The following is a 17,216-nucleotide window of genomic DNA, read 5'->3' as shown; positions in this document are numbered from 1 at the left end:
TTCTTCCCTTATTGTTATTGAAGACCAGTTTTAGGCCGTGGTGGTCCGCTAGCACGCATGGGATTATTTCTATTTTTCTGTACCTGTTGAGGCCCGTTTTTTGACCAATTATATGGTCAATTTTGGAGAAAGTACCATGAGGAGCTGAGAAGAAGGTATATCCTTTTGCTTTAGGATAGAATGTTCTATAAATATCCGTTAAGTCCATTTGGCTCATGACTTCTCTTAGTCTGTCGACATCACTGTTTAATTTCCGTTTCCATGATCTGTCCATTGATGAGAGTGGGGTGTTGAAATCTCCCACTATTATTGTGTGAGGTGCAATGTGTGTTTTGAGCTTTAGTAAGGTTTCTTTTACGTATGTAGGTGCCCTTGTATTTGGGGCATAGATATTTAGGATTGAGAGTTCATCTTGGTGGATTTTTCCTTTGGTGAATATGAAGTGTCCTTCCTTATCTTTTTTGATGACTTTTAGTTGGAAATTGATTTTATTTGATATTAGAATGGCTACTCCAGCTTGCTTCTTCTGACCATTTGCTTGGAAAGTTGTTTTCCAGCCTTTCACTCTGAGGTAGTGTCTGTCTTTGTCTCTGAGGTGTGTTTCCTGTAGGCAGCAGAATGCAGGGTCCTCGTTGCGTATCCAGTTTGTTAATCTATGTCTTTTTATTGGGGAGTTGAAGCCATTGATATTGAGAGATATTAAGGAATAGTGATTATTGCTTCCCGTTATATTCATATTTGGATGTGAGGTTATGTTTGTATGCTTTCATTCTCTTTGTTTCGTTGCCAAGACGATTAGTTTCCTGCTTCTTCTAGGGTATAGCTTGCCTCCTTATGTTGGGCTTTACCATTTATTATCCTTTGTAGTGCTGGATTTGTAGAAAGATATTGTGTAAATTTGGTTTTGTCATGGAATATCTTGGTTTCTCCATCAATGTTAATTGAGAGTTTTGCTGGATACAGTAACCTGGGCTGGCACTTGTGTTCTCTTAGGGTCTGTATGACATCAGTCCAGGATCTTCTGGCCTTCATAGTTTCTGGCGAGAAGTCTGGTGTGATTCTGATAGGTCTGCCTTTATATGTTACTTGACCTTTTTCCCTTACTGCTTTTAATATTCTTTCTTTATTTTGTGTGTTTGGTGTTTTGACAATTATGTGACGGGAGGTGTTTCTTTTCTGGTCCAATCTATTTGGAGTTCTGAAGGCTTCTTGTATATCTATGGGTATCTCTTTTTTTAGGTTAGGGAAGTTTTCTTCTATGATTTTGTTGAAGATATTTACTGGTCCTTTGAGCTGGGAGTCTTCACTCTCTTCTATACCTATTATCCTTAGGTTTGATCTTCTCATTGAGTCCTGGATTTCCTGTATGTTTTGGACCAGTAGCTTTTTCCGCTTTACATTACCTTTGACAGTTGAGTCAATGATTTCTATGGAATCTTCTGCTCCTGAGATTCTCTCTTCCATCTCTTGTATTCTGTTGGTGAAGCTTGTATCTACAGCTCCTTGTCTCTTCTTTTGGTTTTCTATATCCAGGGTTGTTTCCATGTGTTCTTTCTTGATTGCTTCTATTTCCATTTTTAATTCCTCCAACTGTTTGATTGTGTTTTCCTGGAATTTTTTCAGGGATTTTTGTGTCTCCTCTCTATGGGCTTCTACTTGTTTATTTATGTTTTCCTGGAATTCTTTCAGGCATTTTTGCGATTCCTCTCTGTAGGCTTCTACTTGTTCTCTAAGGGAGTTCCTCACGTCTTTCTTGAAGTCCTCCAGCATCATGATCAAAAATGATTTTGAAACTAGATCTTGCTTTTCTGGTGTGTTTGGATATTCCATGTTTGTTTTGATGGGAGAGTTGGGCTCTGATGGTGCCATGTAGTCTTGGTTTCTGTTGCTTGGGTTCCTGCGCTTGCCTCTCGCCATCAGATTATCTCTAGTGTTACTTTGTTCTGCTATTTCTGACAGTGGCTAGACTGTCCTATAAGCCTGTGTGTCAGGAGTGCTGTAGACCTGTTTTCCTCTCTTTCAGTCAGTTATGGGGACAGAGTGTTCTGCTTTTGGGCGTGTAGTTTTTCCTCTCTACAGGTCTTCAGCTGTTCCTGTGGGCCTGTGTCTTGAGTTCACCAGGCAGCTTTCTTGCAGCAGAAAAGTTGGTCTTACCTGTGGTCCCGAGGCTCAAGTTCGCTCGTGGGGTGCTGCCCACGGGCTCTCTGCAGCGGCAGCAACCAGGAAGACCTGTGCTTCCGTTTCCGGGATCTTCAGTGCACCAGGGTTCCAGATGGTCTTTGGCTTTTTCCTCTGGCGTCCGAGATGTGTGTGCAGAGAGCAGTCTCTTCTGGTTTCCCAGGCTTGTCTGCCTCTCTGAAGGTTTAGCTCTCCCTCCCACGGGATTTGGGTGCAGAGAACTGTTTATCCAGTCTGTTTCCTTCAGGTTCTGGTGGTGTCTCAGGCAGGGGTCCTGCCGCTCCTGGGCCCTCCCCCACGGGAGCCCAGAGGCCTTATACAGTTTCCTCTTGGGCCAGGGATGTGGGCAGGGGTGAGCAGTGTTGGTGGTCTCTTCTGCTCTGCAGCCTCAGGAGTGCCCACCTGACCAGGCGGTTGGGTCTCTCTCTCACGGGGTCTGGGAGCAGAGAGCTGCTGCGGGCCGGGGCCTATTTCTATTTTATGGAATAGTTTGAAGAGTATTGGTATTAGGTCTTCTATGAATGTCTGATAGAATTCGGCACTAAACCCATCTGGTCCTGGGCTTTTTTTGGTTGGGAGACTTTTAAAGACTGCCTCTATTTCTTTAGGAGTTCTGGAACTGTTTAGATGGTTTATCTGATCCTGATTCAACTTTGGTACCTAGTATGTGTGTAGAAAATTATCCATGTCATCACAATTTTCTAGTTTTGTGTAGTATATGCTTTTGTAGTAGGGTGTGATGATTTTCTGAATTTTCTCAGTTTTTCTTGTTATATACCCCTTTTCATTTCTGATTTTTTAAATTTTGATACTGTCTCTCTGCCGAGTGCTTTGTCTCGCTAAGGGTTTATCTATCTTCTTGATTTTGTCAAAGAACCAGCTCCTGGTTTTGTTGATTCTTTGTATAGTTCTTTTCATTTCTACTTGGTTGGCTTTATCCTGAAGTTTGATTATTTACTGCCTTCTACTCCTCTTGGGTGTATTTCTTTCTTTTTGTTCTAGAGCTTTTAGGTGTGCTGTCAAGCTGCTAGTGTATGCCTCCTCCAGTTTCTTTTTGGAGGCTCTCAGAGCCATGTGTTTTCCTCTTAGAACTGCTTTAATTGTGTCCCATAAGTTTGAGTATGTTGTGCCTTTATTTTCATTAAATTCTAAAAAGTCTTTAATTTCTTTCTGTATTTCTTCCTTGAGCAAGTTATCATTGAGTAGAGCATTGTTCCACTTCCATGTGTTCGTAGGCTTTCTGTCATTTTTGTTGTTATTGAAGACCAGGCTTAGTCATTGGTTATCTGATAAGATGCATGGGATCATTTCAATCTTCTTGTATCTGTTGAGGTCTGTTTGTGACCTAGTATGTGGTCAGTTTTGGAGAAGGTACCATGAGGTGCTGAGAAGAGGATGTATGTATGGACGAACTATTCTATAGATAGCCATTAAATCCATTTGGTTCATAGCTTCTGTTAGTTTCTCTATGTGTCTGTTTAGTTTTTGTTTCTGTGATCTGTCCATAGATGAGAGTGGGTTGTTGAAGTCTCCCACTATTATGTGAGAGGTGCAATGTGTACTTTGAGCTTTAGTAAGGTTTTTTTCTGAATGTAGGGGCCCTTGTTTTTGGACCATAAATATTCAGGATTGAGAGTTCATCTTGGTGGATTTTTCCTTTGATGAATGTGAAGTGTCCTTTCTTATCTTTTTTGCTAACTTTTGGTTGAAAGTTGATCTTATTCAATATTCGGATGACTTCTACAGCTTGTTTGTTTAGATCATCAGCTTGGAAAAGTGGTTTCCAGCCCTTTACTCTGAGTTAGTGTCTGTCTTTATCATTGAGGTGTGTTTCCTGTATGCAGCAAAATGCTGGTTCCTGTTTACATATCCAGTCAGTTAGTCTATGTTTTTTTTTTTTTAATTGGGGAATTGAGTCCACTGATTTTGAGAGATATTAGGGACCAATGTTTGTTGTTCCCTGTTATTTTTGTTGTTAGAGGCAGAATTATGTTTGTGTGGCTATCTTCTTTTTGTTTACTTGAAATTAGATTACTCTCTTACTTTTTCCAGCATGTAATTTCCCTTCTTGTGTTAGAGTTTTGTATTATCTTTTTTAGTGATGTATTTGTAGAAAGATATCATGTAACTTTGGTTTTTTCATCAATGTCTTGGTTTCTCCTGTAAGGAGCCGTATTGGATTTGGGCCTGGCTGCTTTGTGACTGCATAGCTCAAGGTGGCTACTTGACTCTGGGCTGCATGGCCACAGAGGTTCAACCTTGAAATGACTGCCATACAGACATGAGATTGTTGAACTAAAGCCTCTCCCAGGAAGACTCTGGGAGCAATGACAGGATGTTTCAGCCTGAGCAAAACACAGGATGTTCCTGAGCAGATTCCTGAGAAGGGTTCGACCTTTTCAAAGAACATGTCCCCGGAAGACTGTTGCCTCTTTGTTATAGGAGGATATCTTGCAGTGTAGTGATTCACCTTATATCCTTGGGCACTTCCCAAATTCCCCCACCCTAAGCTTCAGTTCCCGCTTCTATTCCTGCCTCAGAGCTTTAAATGCTATACATTTCTCTCAATAAACGAGACCTTGACAACAGAACTTTTGCTTGGTCTCCTTCTCTTGCCCCCCATTTAGGCCCAAGGGTATCGCCCCTTCAGGACCCTGAATAACTTGGTCCCTGCTGGCAGGGACATTCTCCATCTATGCCAATTGAGAGTTTTGCTTGATATAGTAGCTGGGATGACATTTGTGTTCTCTTAGGGTATGTATGCATTTGCCCTGGTTCTTCTGATTTTCATAGTGTCTGGTGAGAAGTGTTTTGTAATTTTGATAGGTATGCCTTTATTTGTTACATGACTTTTTTATCTTACTGTTAAAAGAAAGAATATTCTTTCTTTGTTTTGTGCATTTGGTGTTTTGACTATTATGTGATGGGAAGAATTTATTTTCTGATCAATCTATTTGGGGTCTGTAGGCTTCTTGTATGTTTATGGGCATCTCTTTAAGTTAGCGACGTTTTCTTCTATAATTTTTTTTAAAGATATTTCTGGTCCTTTTAGTTGGGAATCTTTTCTCTCTTCAATACCTACTATCTATGTTCTTCTTAATGTCCTCTATCATCTTAATGAAAAGAGAAGTTAGATCCAAATCTTGCTTTATAGGTATGCTGGTGTATCCAGAGCTTGCTGTGGTGTGAGAACTGTGTTGTGATGTTGCCAAGTCAAGTTGTTTTCTGTTATGTTCTTAGTTGGTTCTGTTATGCCTCTTTCCATCTGGTTACTCTGGTGTTATCTGGTCTCACTGTCTCTGACTAGAACCTGTCTGTTTTGTGATCCTGTGATCCTTGATATGTCAAAATGCTGGGGAGTTAAGCTGCAACTGCGTGTGGCCTTGGTGGTACAGATCCAGGGCCGAGGCTCTGCTCTCAGCAGAGGTGAAAACCAGAAGGCACGTGGATCTCTGGGTTGCCGAGGGAAATCTGAGTCTAGGGATTCCAGGCATCCCAGTATGCTGGGTATTGGGGATAGGTTTGGGATCTCCTCCACGATCCTATATGGGTCAGAGGACCTGGAGGTTTGAACTACGACTGGGCTATGGGATGTGTGGGTTTGGATCCAGACCTGAGGCTCCTCTCCTGGCACAGGTGGGCGTTCCCTTTTTTGTTAATGCCATAAATCAAACTCTAGACTCAAGCATTCTATTCACACAAGTTTTACAGAGCTGAGCACCATTCTTAGATAGTCTGTCTTTATTCCAATAGAATTTATTTAATTGTTATTTATTATAATTAACTTTTAATATATGCTGGGTTTAAAAAGCAGCTCATAGAAAATTTTGTTTGTTTGCTTCTTTATTTGATTGTTTTTCCAAATGGGGTTTCTTACTCTCTACGCCATGCTGGCCTTGAACTTACACAGTTCCTACTGCCTCTGCCTTCAAACTGCTTAGATTAAAGTTGTACAATAACACTGTCTTGTGTTCGCAGAAATGCTAAACCTTATCAATCAATCATTTTAACCTGGAAGGACTTTATAGTCCTGTGTGGATTCTTTGGAAACCAAGGTACAGAAAGAAGGCAAGGATGGAGAATTAAGGTCATGGATTGTAGACCTGTACTTGGAGCATTTGCAGCAAATCATCATAGTTTATTCTACCAAGCCTGGAATGCAATAGGTTACTAAGGGAATTTTACTGAGGAGGAAACCAAGGCAGCAAGTTAAAGAGAACACACTCTAGGGGTTTATGTATTTGGTGCCCAATTCTTATTTGCATCCAAGAGATAGGAGCTTCTGGGAGAGTTTTGTCTGTCCCCTGGCATGAGGATGTCACTGCTGACTTTCCATGTCACTGTTCGATGGTTGACAGTTTATCTTCTTTATGTTTATGTGTATGAACGTGTCTCTATATATTCCCTATACCCAGTCCCTGGGGAAGTCAAGAGGCTACTAGACCCTCTAGAACTGGAGATATAGATGGTTGTGAGCTGCCATGAGCATACTGGGGACCACAATGGGCCTCTCTAAGAGCAGCAAACTGTCTTTTTCTAATAGCAAACTTCCAGCTCCCATTGTTTTGTCTCTTCATTAGCAGGAGAGTGACTCAGTAACTTGATTGGATATACAGCAGGGAGTGAGGACTTTGGTTTACCCCAAGGTAGTTGAGGAAGGAAGAAGAGTGTGACTCAAACACGATCTCATCATTGCTTGTCTGGGCTCAGAGTTTGGACAGGAAGAAAAAAATCACGATGAAAACTTAAGTCTTTAACCTGTGTATCATGTGACCATGTTCCATCTCTTAGTTTTTTGAAATGTGGTTATTCTCCTAGTCTACAAAAGAGAACCCTTCGCCCATAGGTTCTTACCTCCTGCTCTGCGCCCCCTCCCCAGGGTCTCACTTGTAGTGCTCTTGTTGACAGCATCCTGGGATTCATTTTAGCATCCCTACTGGGAATGGAAATAAACCATTCTGTGCTCTCCAGGGAAAGCTAAGAGAGGAGGCAGGGTCATAAAATCTCAGCTGCTCATACCACTGGGAAGACCTGAAAACATCTGAGCTTGCTTTTGTTAAGCAAGATTTCATAAACACCATCTTCATTAGCCAAGGCTGCCTGGTCTTTGCAAAGGACTCTAGAGACTCAGACCCTCAAACTCTCTAGCACATTAGAATTTTTCTAGAGACTGTGCTGCCTAGCATCCTGTCCCTCTCATCTCTGTTCCTTTAGGGGGAATTCCCCTTTGGTCTTCTTCTTGTAAGACCCAGAAGCAGTCGCCCTGTGAGACATTTCCAGGATTTATAAGTGGTAAGATGGTTACTTGTGTTTGGCTTGTGGGTGGAGTTCAGACATCAGTGGGAGTACAGTTGAGTAGCAGTCAAGCCCTCCATCTTTTTTTCCTCTGTGTATACATCTCAAACACCCACACCTCTTCTCCTTTGTCTGATCTTTGTTCTTCTCTTTCTCAACTTTGTCTCCTTCTTTCCCCCTTCTTCCCTTTCCTAAAATTAATATTTACAGAGAGTTTGTCTGTTTCAAATCATGTTGATAAATAAAGAATGTGGAGGCCTGAGCTCAACTATCTAATGTGATGTAGGAAGCCCTATTCATGAGAGAGCAGTGATGGTCAATGTCTCTGAAGGTGTCTTCCCCCACCACAGAGACACAGCTTGATGATCTTTGTGGGCATGGCCATCATGATTTTGTTTTTTGGGGGTGAGGCATGTAAGTCTAATATAGTCCAGCCTGGCCTTAAACTCATAATACAGTGCCAATTTTCTTTAGACTCTTGGTGCTAAGCCTTCCAGATGCTGGCTTTGTAACTTGGGGCTACCATGTGTACAATAATTTGGCCTGGAACTCAATCCTGATGTCTTCATTTGTAGTACTGGGCTCATAGATTTTGGGCATCAGGCCTGCTGGAATACTGGAAGGTAAGTCAGAGACCACTGGGCTGGGAAAAGATAATAGATAATGGATGACTAAATGATTTTCCCATAATATGGGGACCCTGCCTCAGATCCTCTGTTCTTGGATATTTCTCCTTTCAGTACACTCCAGAGTCTTCCCAACTCAGATAGGAGGGAATTCTCACCAGGAGAGTTGGTCTGTGGGTAGTCATCCAGCTCTGTCCTAGGAGCTCTGCTCTGTGCAGAATCTCAATGAGGCCAACTAGAAGTCACTGTGAAGGTTTTAATGTTTTCACCTTCCACTCCAGAGCCTGTGCTCCAGAGCAGAGAAGGCAGTGACTGTGAGCCAGGCTCTGAGGATGGACCACCTCAGCTCCCACTTACTTCTCTCATGCCAAGATTGTGATCTGGAACAAACTATCCTCTCTAGCAATCAGATTTCTACCTATAACACAATGGCAAAAATACTTCATTCGATAAGTTGTCATGTTAGCCTAAAGTTAGGGCAACATTGGATGGAATTTAGAAATTGTCCAGAATAAATATTAGTTATTTTTATTCATGCAAAGACTAGGAATCATCCATTTAGTCATACCCTACTGTCGACAACTCTTTCTCGGTGGTCTGGGAAATCAGTTAATAGGAGAGGAAGAAAGACTCCTCTAGGATTCTTCAGACTCTAACCAGCCACTGAACAAGAAATGCAGGGTGTCTCCTGCCTGGTTTAAGGGTGGGAGTGGTAGCACAGAATGGAAGTCTTCCTGCTGATCTGTGGCCACTGGATGAGCAACACTGCAGGTGCTTGTTCTCCTCCTAGGTGAGAAGTTGAACAAGTGCACTAAGTGAGGAAAGAGGTGAGGTGTACAGAACACAGGGAGTGCTTGCATTGAGATCTGTGTCTGGGGAGAAGGGAAGTGGAGACAGCTGCATACTAAGGCTTAGTCTTTACAGAGCAGACAGGCTAGGAATGACAGGTGTGTCTACCTCAAATGATGGACCTTTAAAGCTGTTAAAAAGCACTCAGTTGGGGCCAGATAAGACCAGCTTGAAAAATCTTGAATAAACCCTGCAGCTGTCTTATGAAGAATGTGTTGAAGCAGATGAATGCCCAGCCCTGAGAATGGAAAGTGGACACAAAGTCCTGCCCCTAATCATTTGCAACTGACTCCTACTAAGAGTGGAAAGGTTAGTTTTCTCCAACAAAGTCTCACTGTGTATAACAGTCACACCCCAAAGTAAGCCACATGCTCAGGAGAAATTGGCAAATAGGGAAGTGACCCATGATTTTCTTGTTTGTTGATTTGTGTCTTCTACGTGTTTTATTTTGTAGTTGTTTTTTTTTTAATTTTTTGTTCCTTCTTGTTTCTTTTTTATTTTTATCCTGAAACAGAGCTTGTGAGGAGAAAGTAGATGCAGTTGAGTGGAGAGAATCTGGAAGAAGCTGGGGGAGGAGAAGAGTATGTACAAAGTGCATTGCACAAAAAAGTTCTTAAGATTTTTTTAGACTTAATTATATAATATGAATATACTGTCATTGTCTTCAGACACCAGAAGAGGGCATCAGATTTCATTACAGATGGTTGTGAGTCACCATGTGGTTGCTAGGAATTGAGTTCAGGACCTCTGGAAGAGTAGTCAGAGTCCTAAATCCTGAGACATCTCTCCAGCCCCTGATAAATTATTTTAATTAAAAAAAGACTGCATTGAATGAAAAAATAGAGGCAAGGGTCACATGGAGACAGATACAGAAATGCCAGAGGAGAGGATAGTCTCCTGACCTGGGTGAAAGGAAGGATGGCTGTGAACGTGATGAGCAGTGTCTGGTGAGGAAGGAGGATGTGGACAGAGAAAGTGAAGACAGGGATGCTTTCAAGTCTCCTTCAGGGTTCTTCTCCCATCAAAAGCAACTCCTGCCTTAACTTTGTTCATTAGCACAGGAGTGAAAACTTCTTCAGAATATTTAGAGTAGTTTTTGGAAATTTCTTCTACATGTCTTTCCTTGAGCATATGTTTGTATGTGTCTATGTGCTTACATTTTGTTTCAGAATTATACTCGATATTTGTATTGCTGGGCAATGCATTGAATGTGTTCAACCTTAGGGAACACAGCCAAACACACACTGAAGAGCTTATTTTGATTTTCTACCCCATTGGATCTAGTCACACTTGTTAATATTAGACCTGTGTTACTGCAGCTCTGCTGAGAAGTATGTGGAGATGTGAGACTGAGAAGCAGAGGTGAGCATTGCCTTTGTGCAGTTCTTCTGCAATGTCCAGATGAGTGATGGGTGTGAGAACCTCTTACCCTCATAGTTCTTAAGAGATAGCTGCCTCCGTGAAATGCCTTCAGTAGTGTTCTCTGTTCTCCTAGAGGATCTGATGTTATGTTTGTGCTTTTCTGAGTCTGAGTATAAATACTTTGCACACTTCTTTTTTGGTTTTCTGGCTTACCATTATTTTTTGCTCCATGGAAAGTTCTTTTTTTGTGTTCCTTTAAGAAAATCTTTGCTTGCCCCAAAAAGTTATCTATCAGGTTTGATTCTAAAAATTATGGTGGCTTTAGACTTTCCTCTTAAATCCACAGTGTACCTGCAAAGGATGTTTGTGTGCCAAGGAACGTGGGGATTTTCCTGATACAGAAAAAGGGTCCCCAGTGCCCCAATGCACACATGAGCTTCAATCCTTGTTCATTTGACCTGATGTGCATGGGCCTGGGTTTCATTTGTTTTGCCCTTTCCATCTACTTGTTTACTAGCTTTTTTTCTCATGCCAGTGGTGTCCATACATCTTTCTGTCTCTTTGTCTGTGTGTCTGTGTTTCTTTTTGTCTGTCTTTCTTTCCCTCAGCATGTGTGTGTGTGTGTGTGTGTGTGTGTGTGTGTGTGTGTGTGTGTGTGTGTGGCCAGAGACTGATATGAAAATTTTCCTCAGTTGCTCTCCTCCTTCTTACTCATTGAGGCATGATCTCTCAGTTGACTCCACTGCTCATCATTTCAGCGAGTGTAGCTTATCCCTCTTGCTGTCGGGACTTCCTGTCTCTGCCTTCCCAGAGATGCATTGAGATTTTGTGACAGCATGTAACCCGTCCTGTGTTGTGTTGTTTCTAGGAGTCATGTGAGATGCTTTAGATAGTCATCATAGCCCCGAGATATGACTGTCATCAGCCTCATTAGATAGATGAAAAGAATGAGGCTTTGGGAGGTTCAGTAACTTGGGAAGAGTGCAAGGATCTGACCACTGAGCTCAGAACCCACATCCCAGTCTGTCTTTCTTCGTAATTTAAAAATCAAAACTATTGTTTTTCATTTTAAGTATATGGGTTTTGCCTACATGCATGTTTGTGCGTATGTGTATGTCTAGCCTGTGGAGGTGAGAACAGATACCTTGGAATGGAGATGGACAGAGCTTTGAGCTGTCTGGTCCTCTGGAAGAGCATCAGCCTTTCAGCCACCTCCTCCACCTATACTTCTGTTTTCTGCCTGTACTGCTCTCATGTGTCAGGTGATAATTAGAATGATGGATTCTCTTACAGCCTCCACCATGTGGGTGATTCCAGGGCAGAACCAAAGTTGGGTTTCTGAGTTCATCCTGATTGGCTTCTCCAGTGACCCCACAACCAACAGCATCCTCTTCATTGTCTTCCTTCTCATCTACCTGAGCTCAGTCCTGGGCAACGGGCTCATCATCATGCTGGTCTGCCTGGACACACAGCTGCACACTCCCATGTACTTCTTCCTCTGTACCCTCTCCCTGTTGGACATGGGCTATGTCACCACCACTGTGCCCCAGATGTTGATGCATCTTCTTGCTCACTCTAAGACCATCTCCTTCGCTGGATGCTGGGTGCAGATGTATGTGTTTGGTGCCCTGGGTATAGCTGAGGGCACCTTCTTTGTTGTCATGGCTTATGACCGGTATGTGGCCATTTGCTATCCTCTGCGCTATTCTGTCATCCTCAACTGGGGCCTGTGCATACGGTTGGCAGCAGGGTCATGGATCTGTGGTTTCTTTTCCTCTTTGCTGCATACTTACTTCACTATGAGTCTGCCCTATTGTGGGCCCAACAGAGTCAACCACTACTTCTGTGAAGGTCCTTCAGTGCGGAGCCTGGCTTGCATGGATACCCACCTCATAGAGATGGTGGACTTTGTGTTGAGTGTCTTTGTGGTCGTTACTCCAATCTCCCTCATTGTGGCCTCCTACATTCATATTGTCAAGGCAATTCTGAAGATCAAGTCCACCCAGGGCCGCTGCAAGGCTTTCTCTACCTGTGCCTCCCACCTGACTGTGGTCACATTCTTCTATGCTCCAGCCACTTACATCTACATGAGGCCCAACTCCAGCCTCTCCCCTGATCGAGACAAGCAGATCTCACTCTTTTACAATGTCTTCACAGCCTTGCTCAACCCCGTGGTCTACAGTCTGAGAAACAGGGATATCAAGAGGGCATTTCTCAAGGTGATAGGACATGGTAGGGTGAACTGGTGAGCTGGTATCCTTGGAAGCTGGAGTTAGAGTATTCACTATTCTAGAAAATTACAGTGTCTTTCTTGCATGAAATTGATCTGTGCATTTGAACCATTGTAATAATAATTGGGACAAAACATCATGAAACTAACATCGGTGTCTTGATTTACAGGTAGCACTAAGGTACGATTCCCAACAACCCATTAATGTTACTGGATCATAACTGCAAGGGCTCACTTGTTGCTCATGTTCCTACATCTTGGGTGTGACCTCTGCTCTCACAGAGAAGGAGGAACCATATATCTATTTGCCTTAGGGTTTTACTACAGTGAACAGACACCATGGCCAAGGCAACTCTTGTTAAAGCAGCATTTAATTGGGACTGGTTTACAGATTCACGGGGTCAGTCCATCATCATCAAGGGGGGAGGGAGCATGGCAGTGTCTAGGCAGGCCTGGTGCAGGAGTACCTGAGAGTTCTACATCTTCATCTGAAGAAGGCTGCTGGGGGAAGACTGGCTTTCAGGTAGCTAGGATGACAGTCTTACAGTCCACATTCATAATGACACACTTCCTCCAACAAGGCCACACCTCCAAACAGTGCCACTCTCTGGGCCAAGCATATTAAACCACTACATCATCCTATACAGAGGGCAAGAAAGGGTGGAAAAACTCCTAATGACCCAGCTTTTCAAGAGTGATCTGCTTCTATTTCCACCCATTCTTTTGGCCAAAGCAAGTTGTCTTGTCCAGACTGACAGCAGGATGTGAGAATGTTTTGTCTGTTGAGAAGTAGTACATGTGGCCATAGTCGGATATGTTGGTTCCCCTACCTACAAAACAGCAAGCAATATGCATCATGTAACCTGGTATAGTTCACAGAAAACAACGGCATATCTATAAACCAACACAAAACATGCCAGCTGTGGATAGTGTGATACGAGAGACAGCAGAAAGCTGAAGCAGTATATGCTAAGTATCACATCATATGCTGTCATGACAAAATTATGCTGACAGGTTGTGGCACATAATCAATACAGCTCAGAGAGCAACTATCACGCATAAGTTTAGTGTGGTCTATGGGTATCCAGGGTGACCTCTCCTGTGAAATGATGCACTGTTGATAGAGAAGGAGTTGGATTCTCTTCAGAACTTCCCAATGTCTGCTCTAAGTCTCATGCAGCATCCATGGGTGCATCTCACCTTTGGCTGTTCACTGCTGATTCCCTTTCAACCCTATGATGGTATTAGTTATGGCCTGTCTATCATCTTCAGAATAGCTCTTCCCTCACTATTCAGCAAATTCCTCTGTGGTTCAGTACATTAACTATTCTTTACCTTATTTGGTTTCAACCCTCCAATATTATTGTGTGGTCATATATTTTGGAGACTGGGTACCGTTCATTCATAGTTAATGCTCAGTACTATTGTTTGCTTATATATTTATCCTGTGAGAAGTCTCACATAGCCCAGGCTAGCCTGCAACTTCCCACATTCCTAAGGATACCCTGAATTTTTTTAAAGAAAAAAAACTTTATTTACATTTCAAAGTTTTTCAAATTAACCCTTTGATATTAATATTTATGAATATTCTATGTGTTTACATTTCTTTTTTTTAAATTGGATATTTTCTATTCTTAATTTCAAATGTTATCCCCTTTCCTGAATTCTACTCTGGAGTCCTCCTATCCTTTCCTTTCGCCCCTAACTCTATGAGAGGGTTCACTCACCCACATATCCATCCCCTCCCATCTCCCCACCCTGGCTTTCCACTACACAGGGTCATTGAACCTCCACAGGGCAAAGGGTCTCTCCTCTCATTGATGCCCAATAAGGCCATCCTCTGCTACATATGTGACTGGAGCCATGGGTCCCTCCATGTGTACTCTTTGGTTGGTTGTTTAGTCTCTGGGAGCTCTGAGGGGTCTGGTTGGTTGATATTGTTGTTCTTTCTATGGGGTTGAATACCCCTCCAGTTCCTTCGGTTCTTTTTCTAATTCCTCTATTGGGGACCCCGTTCTCAGTTCAATGGTTGGCTTTGAGCATTCGCCTCTGTATTTGTCATGCTATATCAGGCTCCTGTCAGTATGCACTTCTTGGCATCCATAATATTGTCTGGGTTTGGTGACAGTATATGGCATGAATCCCTGGGTGTGGCCATCTCTGGATGACTTTTCTCCCAGTCTCTGTTCCACACTTTGTCTCTGTATTTTCTCCTGTGAATATTTCATTCTCCCTTCTAAGAAGGAATGAAGCATCCACTCTTTCATCTTCCAACTTCTTTAGCTTCATGTGACCTGTGGATTGTATGTTGGATACCCTGAATTTTTGGTCTTTCTGCCTCCATCTCCCCAATATTGGGATTATAACATGGGGTACCACACCAGTAGCAATTCTTGATTCTTTGATGATGTTCTTTGATTATAAAAGTTTTCAAATTGGAAACATACAATTGATGCCCCTTTTTTCTTTTAACATTGATTCACTCTATGTAATCGTGTCTTGCTTGGAACTCACTGTGTAGATCCAGCTAGCCTCAAACTCACAGAGTTCTTCCATCCTCTAGCCTACTTAAAGAGATTAAAACATACTCCTAGCCGAGCATTTGAATCTCTTGTTATTTTTCAGTAGATCTATTTTCTATTCTTGATCCCATGTGGTGGAGATTTATTCCTGTGCTTTGTTTTTAAAGTTTCTTTTAGGTTTAATTTTAACTTTTCAACTTTTAGTTTCTATTGATTTTTTATTTGAAATTTTACACAATGTACCCCAATGACACTCATTTCCTACCCTCCCATATGTTTCCCCCTGACCCTTGTGCTATCCCCTATCACTAAAAAGAAAAAGAAAAGAAAAGAAAGGAGAACCACACCAATATAATTAGTGCTGTCCATGTACTTATTAGATCACTGCTAAACTCTCAGTGTCCAGTCCCTAAAAAATAACTGAGTCCTTCCTCAGTCCCACCCCATACCAGAAGCCATCAACTGTGAAGACCTTCATGTCAGTTAGCTGTACAGGTGGTGCTGGCCCATGGTAAACTAAGGACCAGCAATATTCAGCAATGACATGTTCTCTGTTTGCAGTGGCCACACTGGCACAGCTCTCCCATAAGCTTTGCCACCTCATCCCTAGTTTCTCCATTTCCTTCCATTTTTGTGAGATCTCTGTCTAAAAGCATCTTCCCATTAGACCTGCCTTTTAAAGAAACTCCTTCGCCGTGATCATGTCCCTGCTCAGATCCTCTATGCCTCTCAGACTCATCAGAGCTGCTGTGTGATCTCACAGGTTCCAGAAAATACTGCTATCTTGAATCTAATCTCTCTTTTGGGTTTTAATTCACTCTGAATTATTTCTGTGGACAGTATATGGTAAGGGCTGGATTACATGCTTCTCATGTAGATTTCCATGTTATTAATCCACATTTTTGGAAATATTATGCTTTAAACATTGAAAGGTTATTTAAAAAGAGTTATTTGTATTATGTATATGAGCATGCTGTCCTTGACACACCAGAAGAGGACATTGGATTCAATTGTAGATGGTTGTGAGTCACCGTGTGCTTGCTGGAAATTGAACTCATGATGTTTGGAAGAGCAGTCAGTGCTCTCAACCACTGGAGCCATCTCTCCAACCCACATTGAATGATTTATGTCCTTAACTAAAACTATTAGTAAGTTTTAGTGCTGATATCTGAAGTGACGTTCCTACTCTACTAGATTCTATGATCCTTCTCATTTGCTATGGCCTTGTGGATGGTTTCAGAAGTGTTAAATGTGAGTGATTACCATTTGTCCTTCTTTCTAGAGACTGTTTGGTCTCCTCTCGGTATCATGTTTATTGCTATGAAGACACAGTTGCCATGGAAACTCTTGTCAAGGAAAGCCTGTAATTGTGGGATTGCTTACAGTCTTACTGGTTTAGTCCATTATTTATCAGCATGGCAGGGAAATGGAGGCACCCATGACTCTGGAGCAGTAGCTAAGAGCTTCATCCTGATCCACAGGCAAAGAAACACTTGACTTGGCATGGCCTTTTGAAACTTCCAAGTCCACTTGCAGTGACACACTTCTTCCAACTAGGACATACCTTCTAGCCCTTATAGCCCTTTCAAAGTGTTCCACTCAGTTGTGATGGGGCATTCAAATGTGTGAGCCTATGGGTCATTATTATTCCAACCACCACAGGCCTTTTCTGAACCTCATATCCTTTCTATTCCACTACCTCTGATGGGTGATGGGTTAAAACGTAGGTTAAGACATTTAAGAACCATCATTAAAAATAGGTTTTGGAAACTGAAAGGTATAGTGAGGCTTGAGCTCACATATGCTCATGGTACACCAGTGTGGCACACAGCTCTTTCTGTTAACTATGTATCAAAATATAAAACTCTTGGCCCCTCCAGCACCATGTTTGAATGCATGTTCCATGCTTCTGGCCATGATACTAATGAACTACATATCTGAAATTGCAAAGTGGCTACAATCAAGTGTTTTATCTTGGGTGCTGGAGAGATGACTCAGTGGTTGGAAGCATTTGTTGCTCTTGTAGAGGACCTGGGTTCAATTCCTGGCACCCCCATGGCAGGTAACAACCAAGTGTACCACCAGGGAAATGCATCTAAAACCTTCTTCAGATCTCTAAAGGCACTAGGCATAGAGAAGATACACACACACGCA

General features: G+C 42.3%; 1 protein-coding gene across 1 annotated transcript; it reads left to right on the top strand.

Annotated features, from left to right (window-relative positions):
- The first annotated feature begins 11,611 nt into the window (after positions 1-11,611).
- On the top strand, positions 11,612-12,559 carry Or10ak7b (olfactory receptor family 5 subfamily AK member 7B). The gene is given in 1 exon segment (NM_001000410.1): positions 11,612-12,559. A coding segment is annotated over 1 exon segment (948 nt).
- Positions 12,560-17,216: the final 4,657 nt, after the last annotated feature.

The sequence above is a fragment of the Rattus norvegicus genome, chromosome 5, assembly GCF_021556685.1.
Source record: "Rattus norvegicus strain SHRSP/BbbUtx chromosome 5, alternate assembly SHRSP_T2T, whole genome shotgun sequence".
Classification (NCBI taxonomy): Eukaryota; Metazoa; Chordata; class Mammalia; order Rodentia; family Muridae; genus Rattus; species Rattus norvegicus.
Note: the sequence above shows the minus strand (reverse complement) of the source record. Positions and strands in the feature narration are given on the sequence as shown.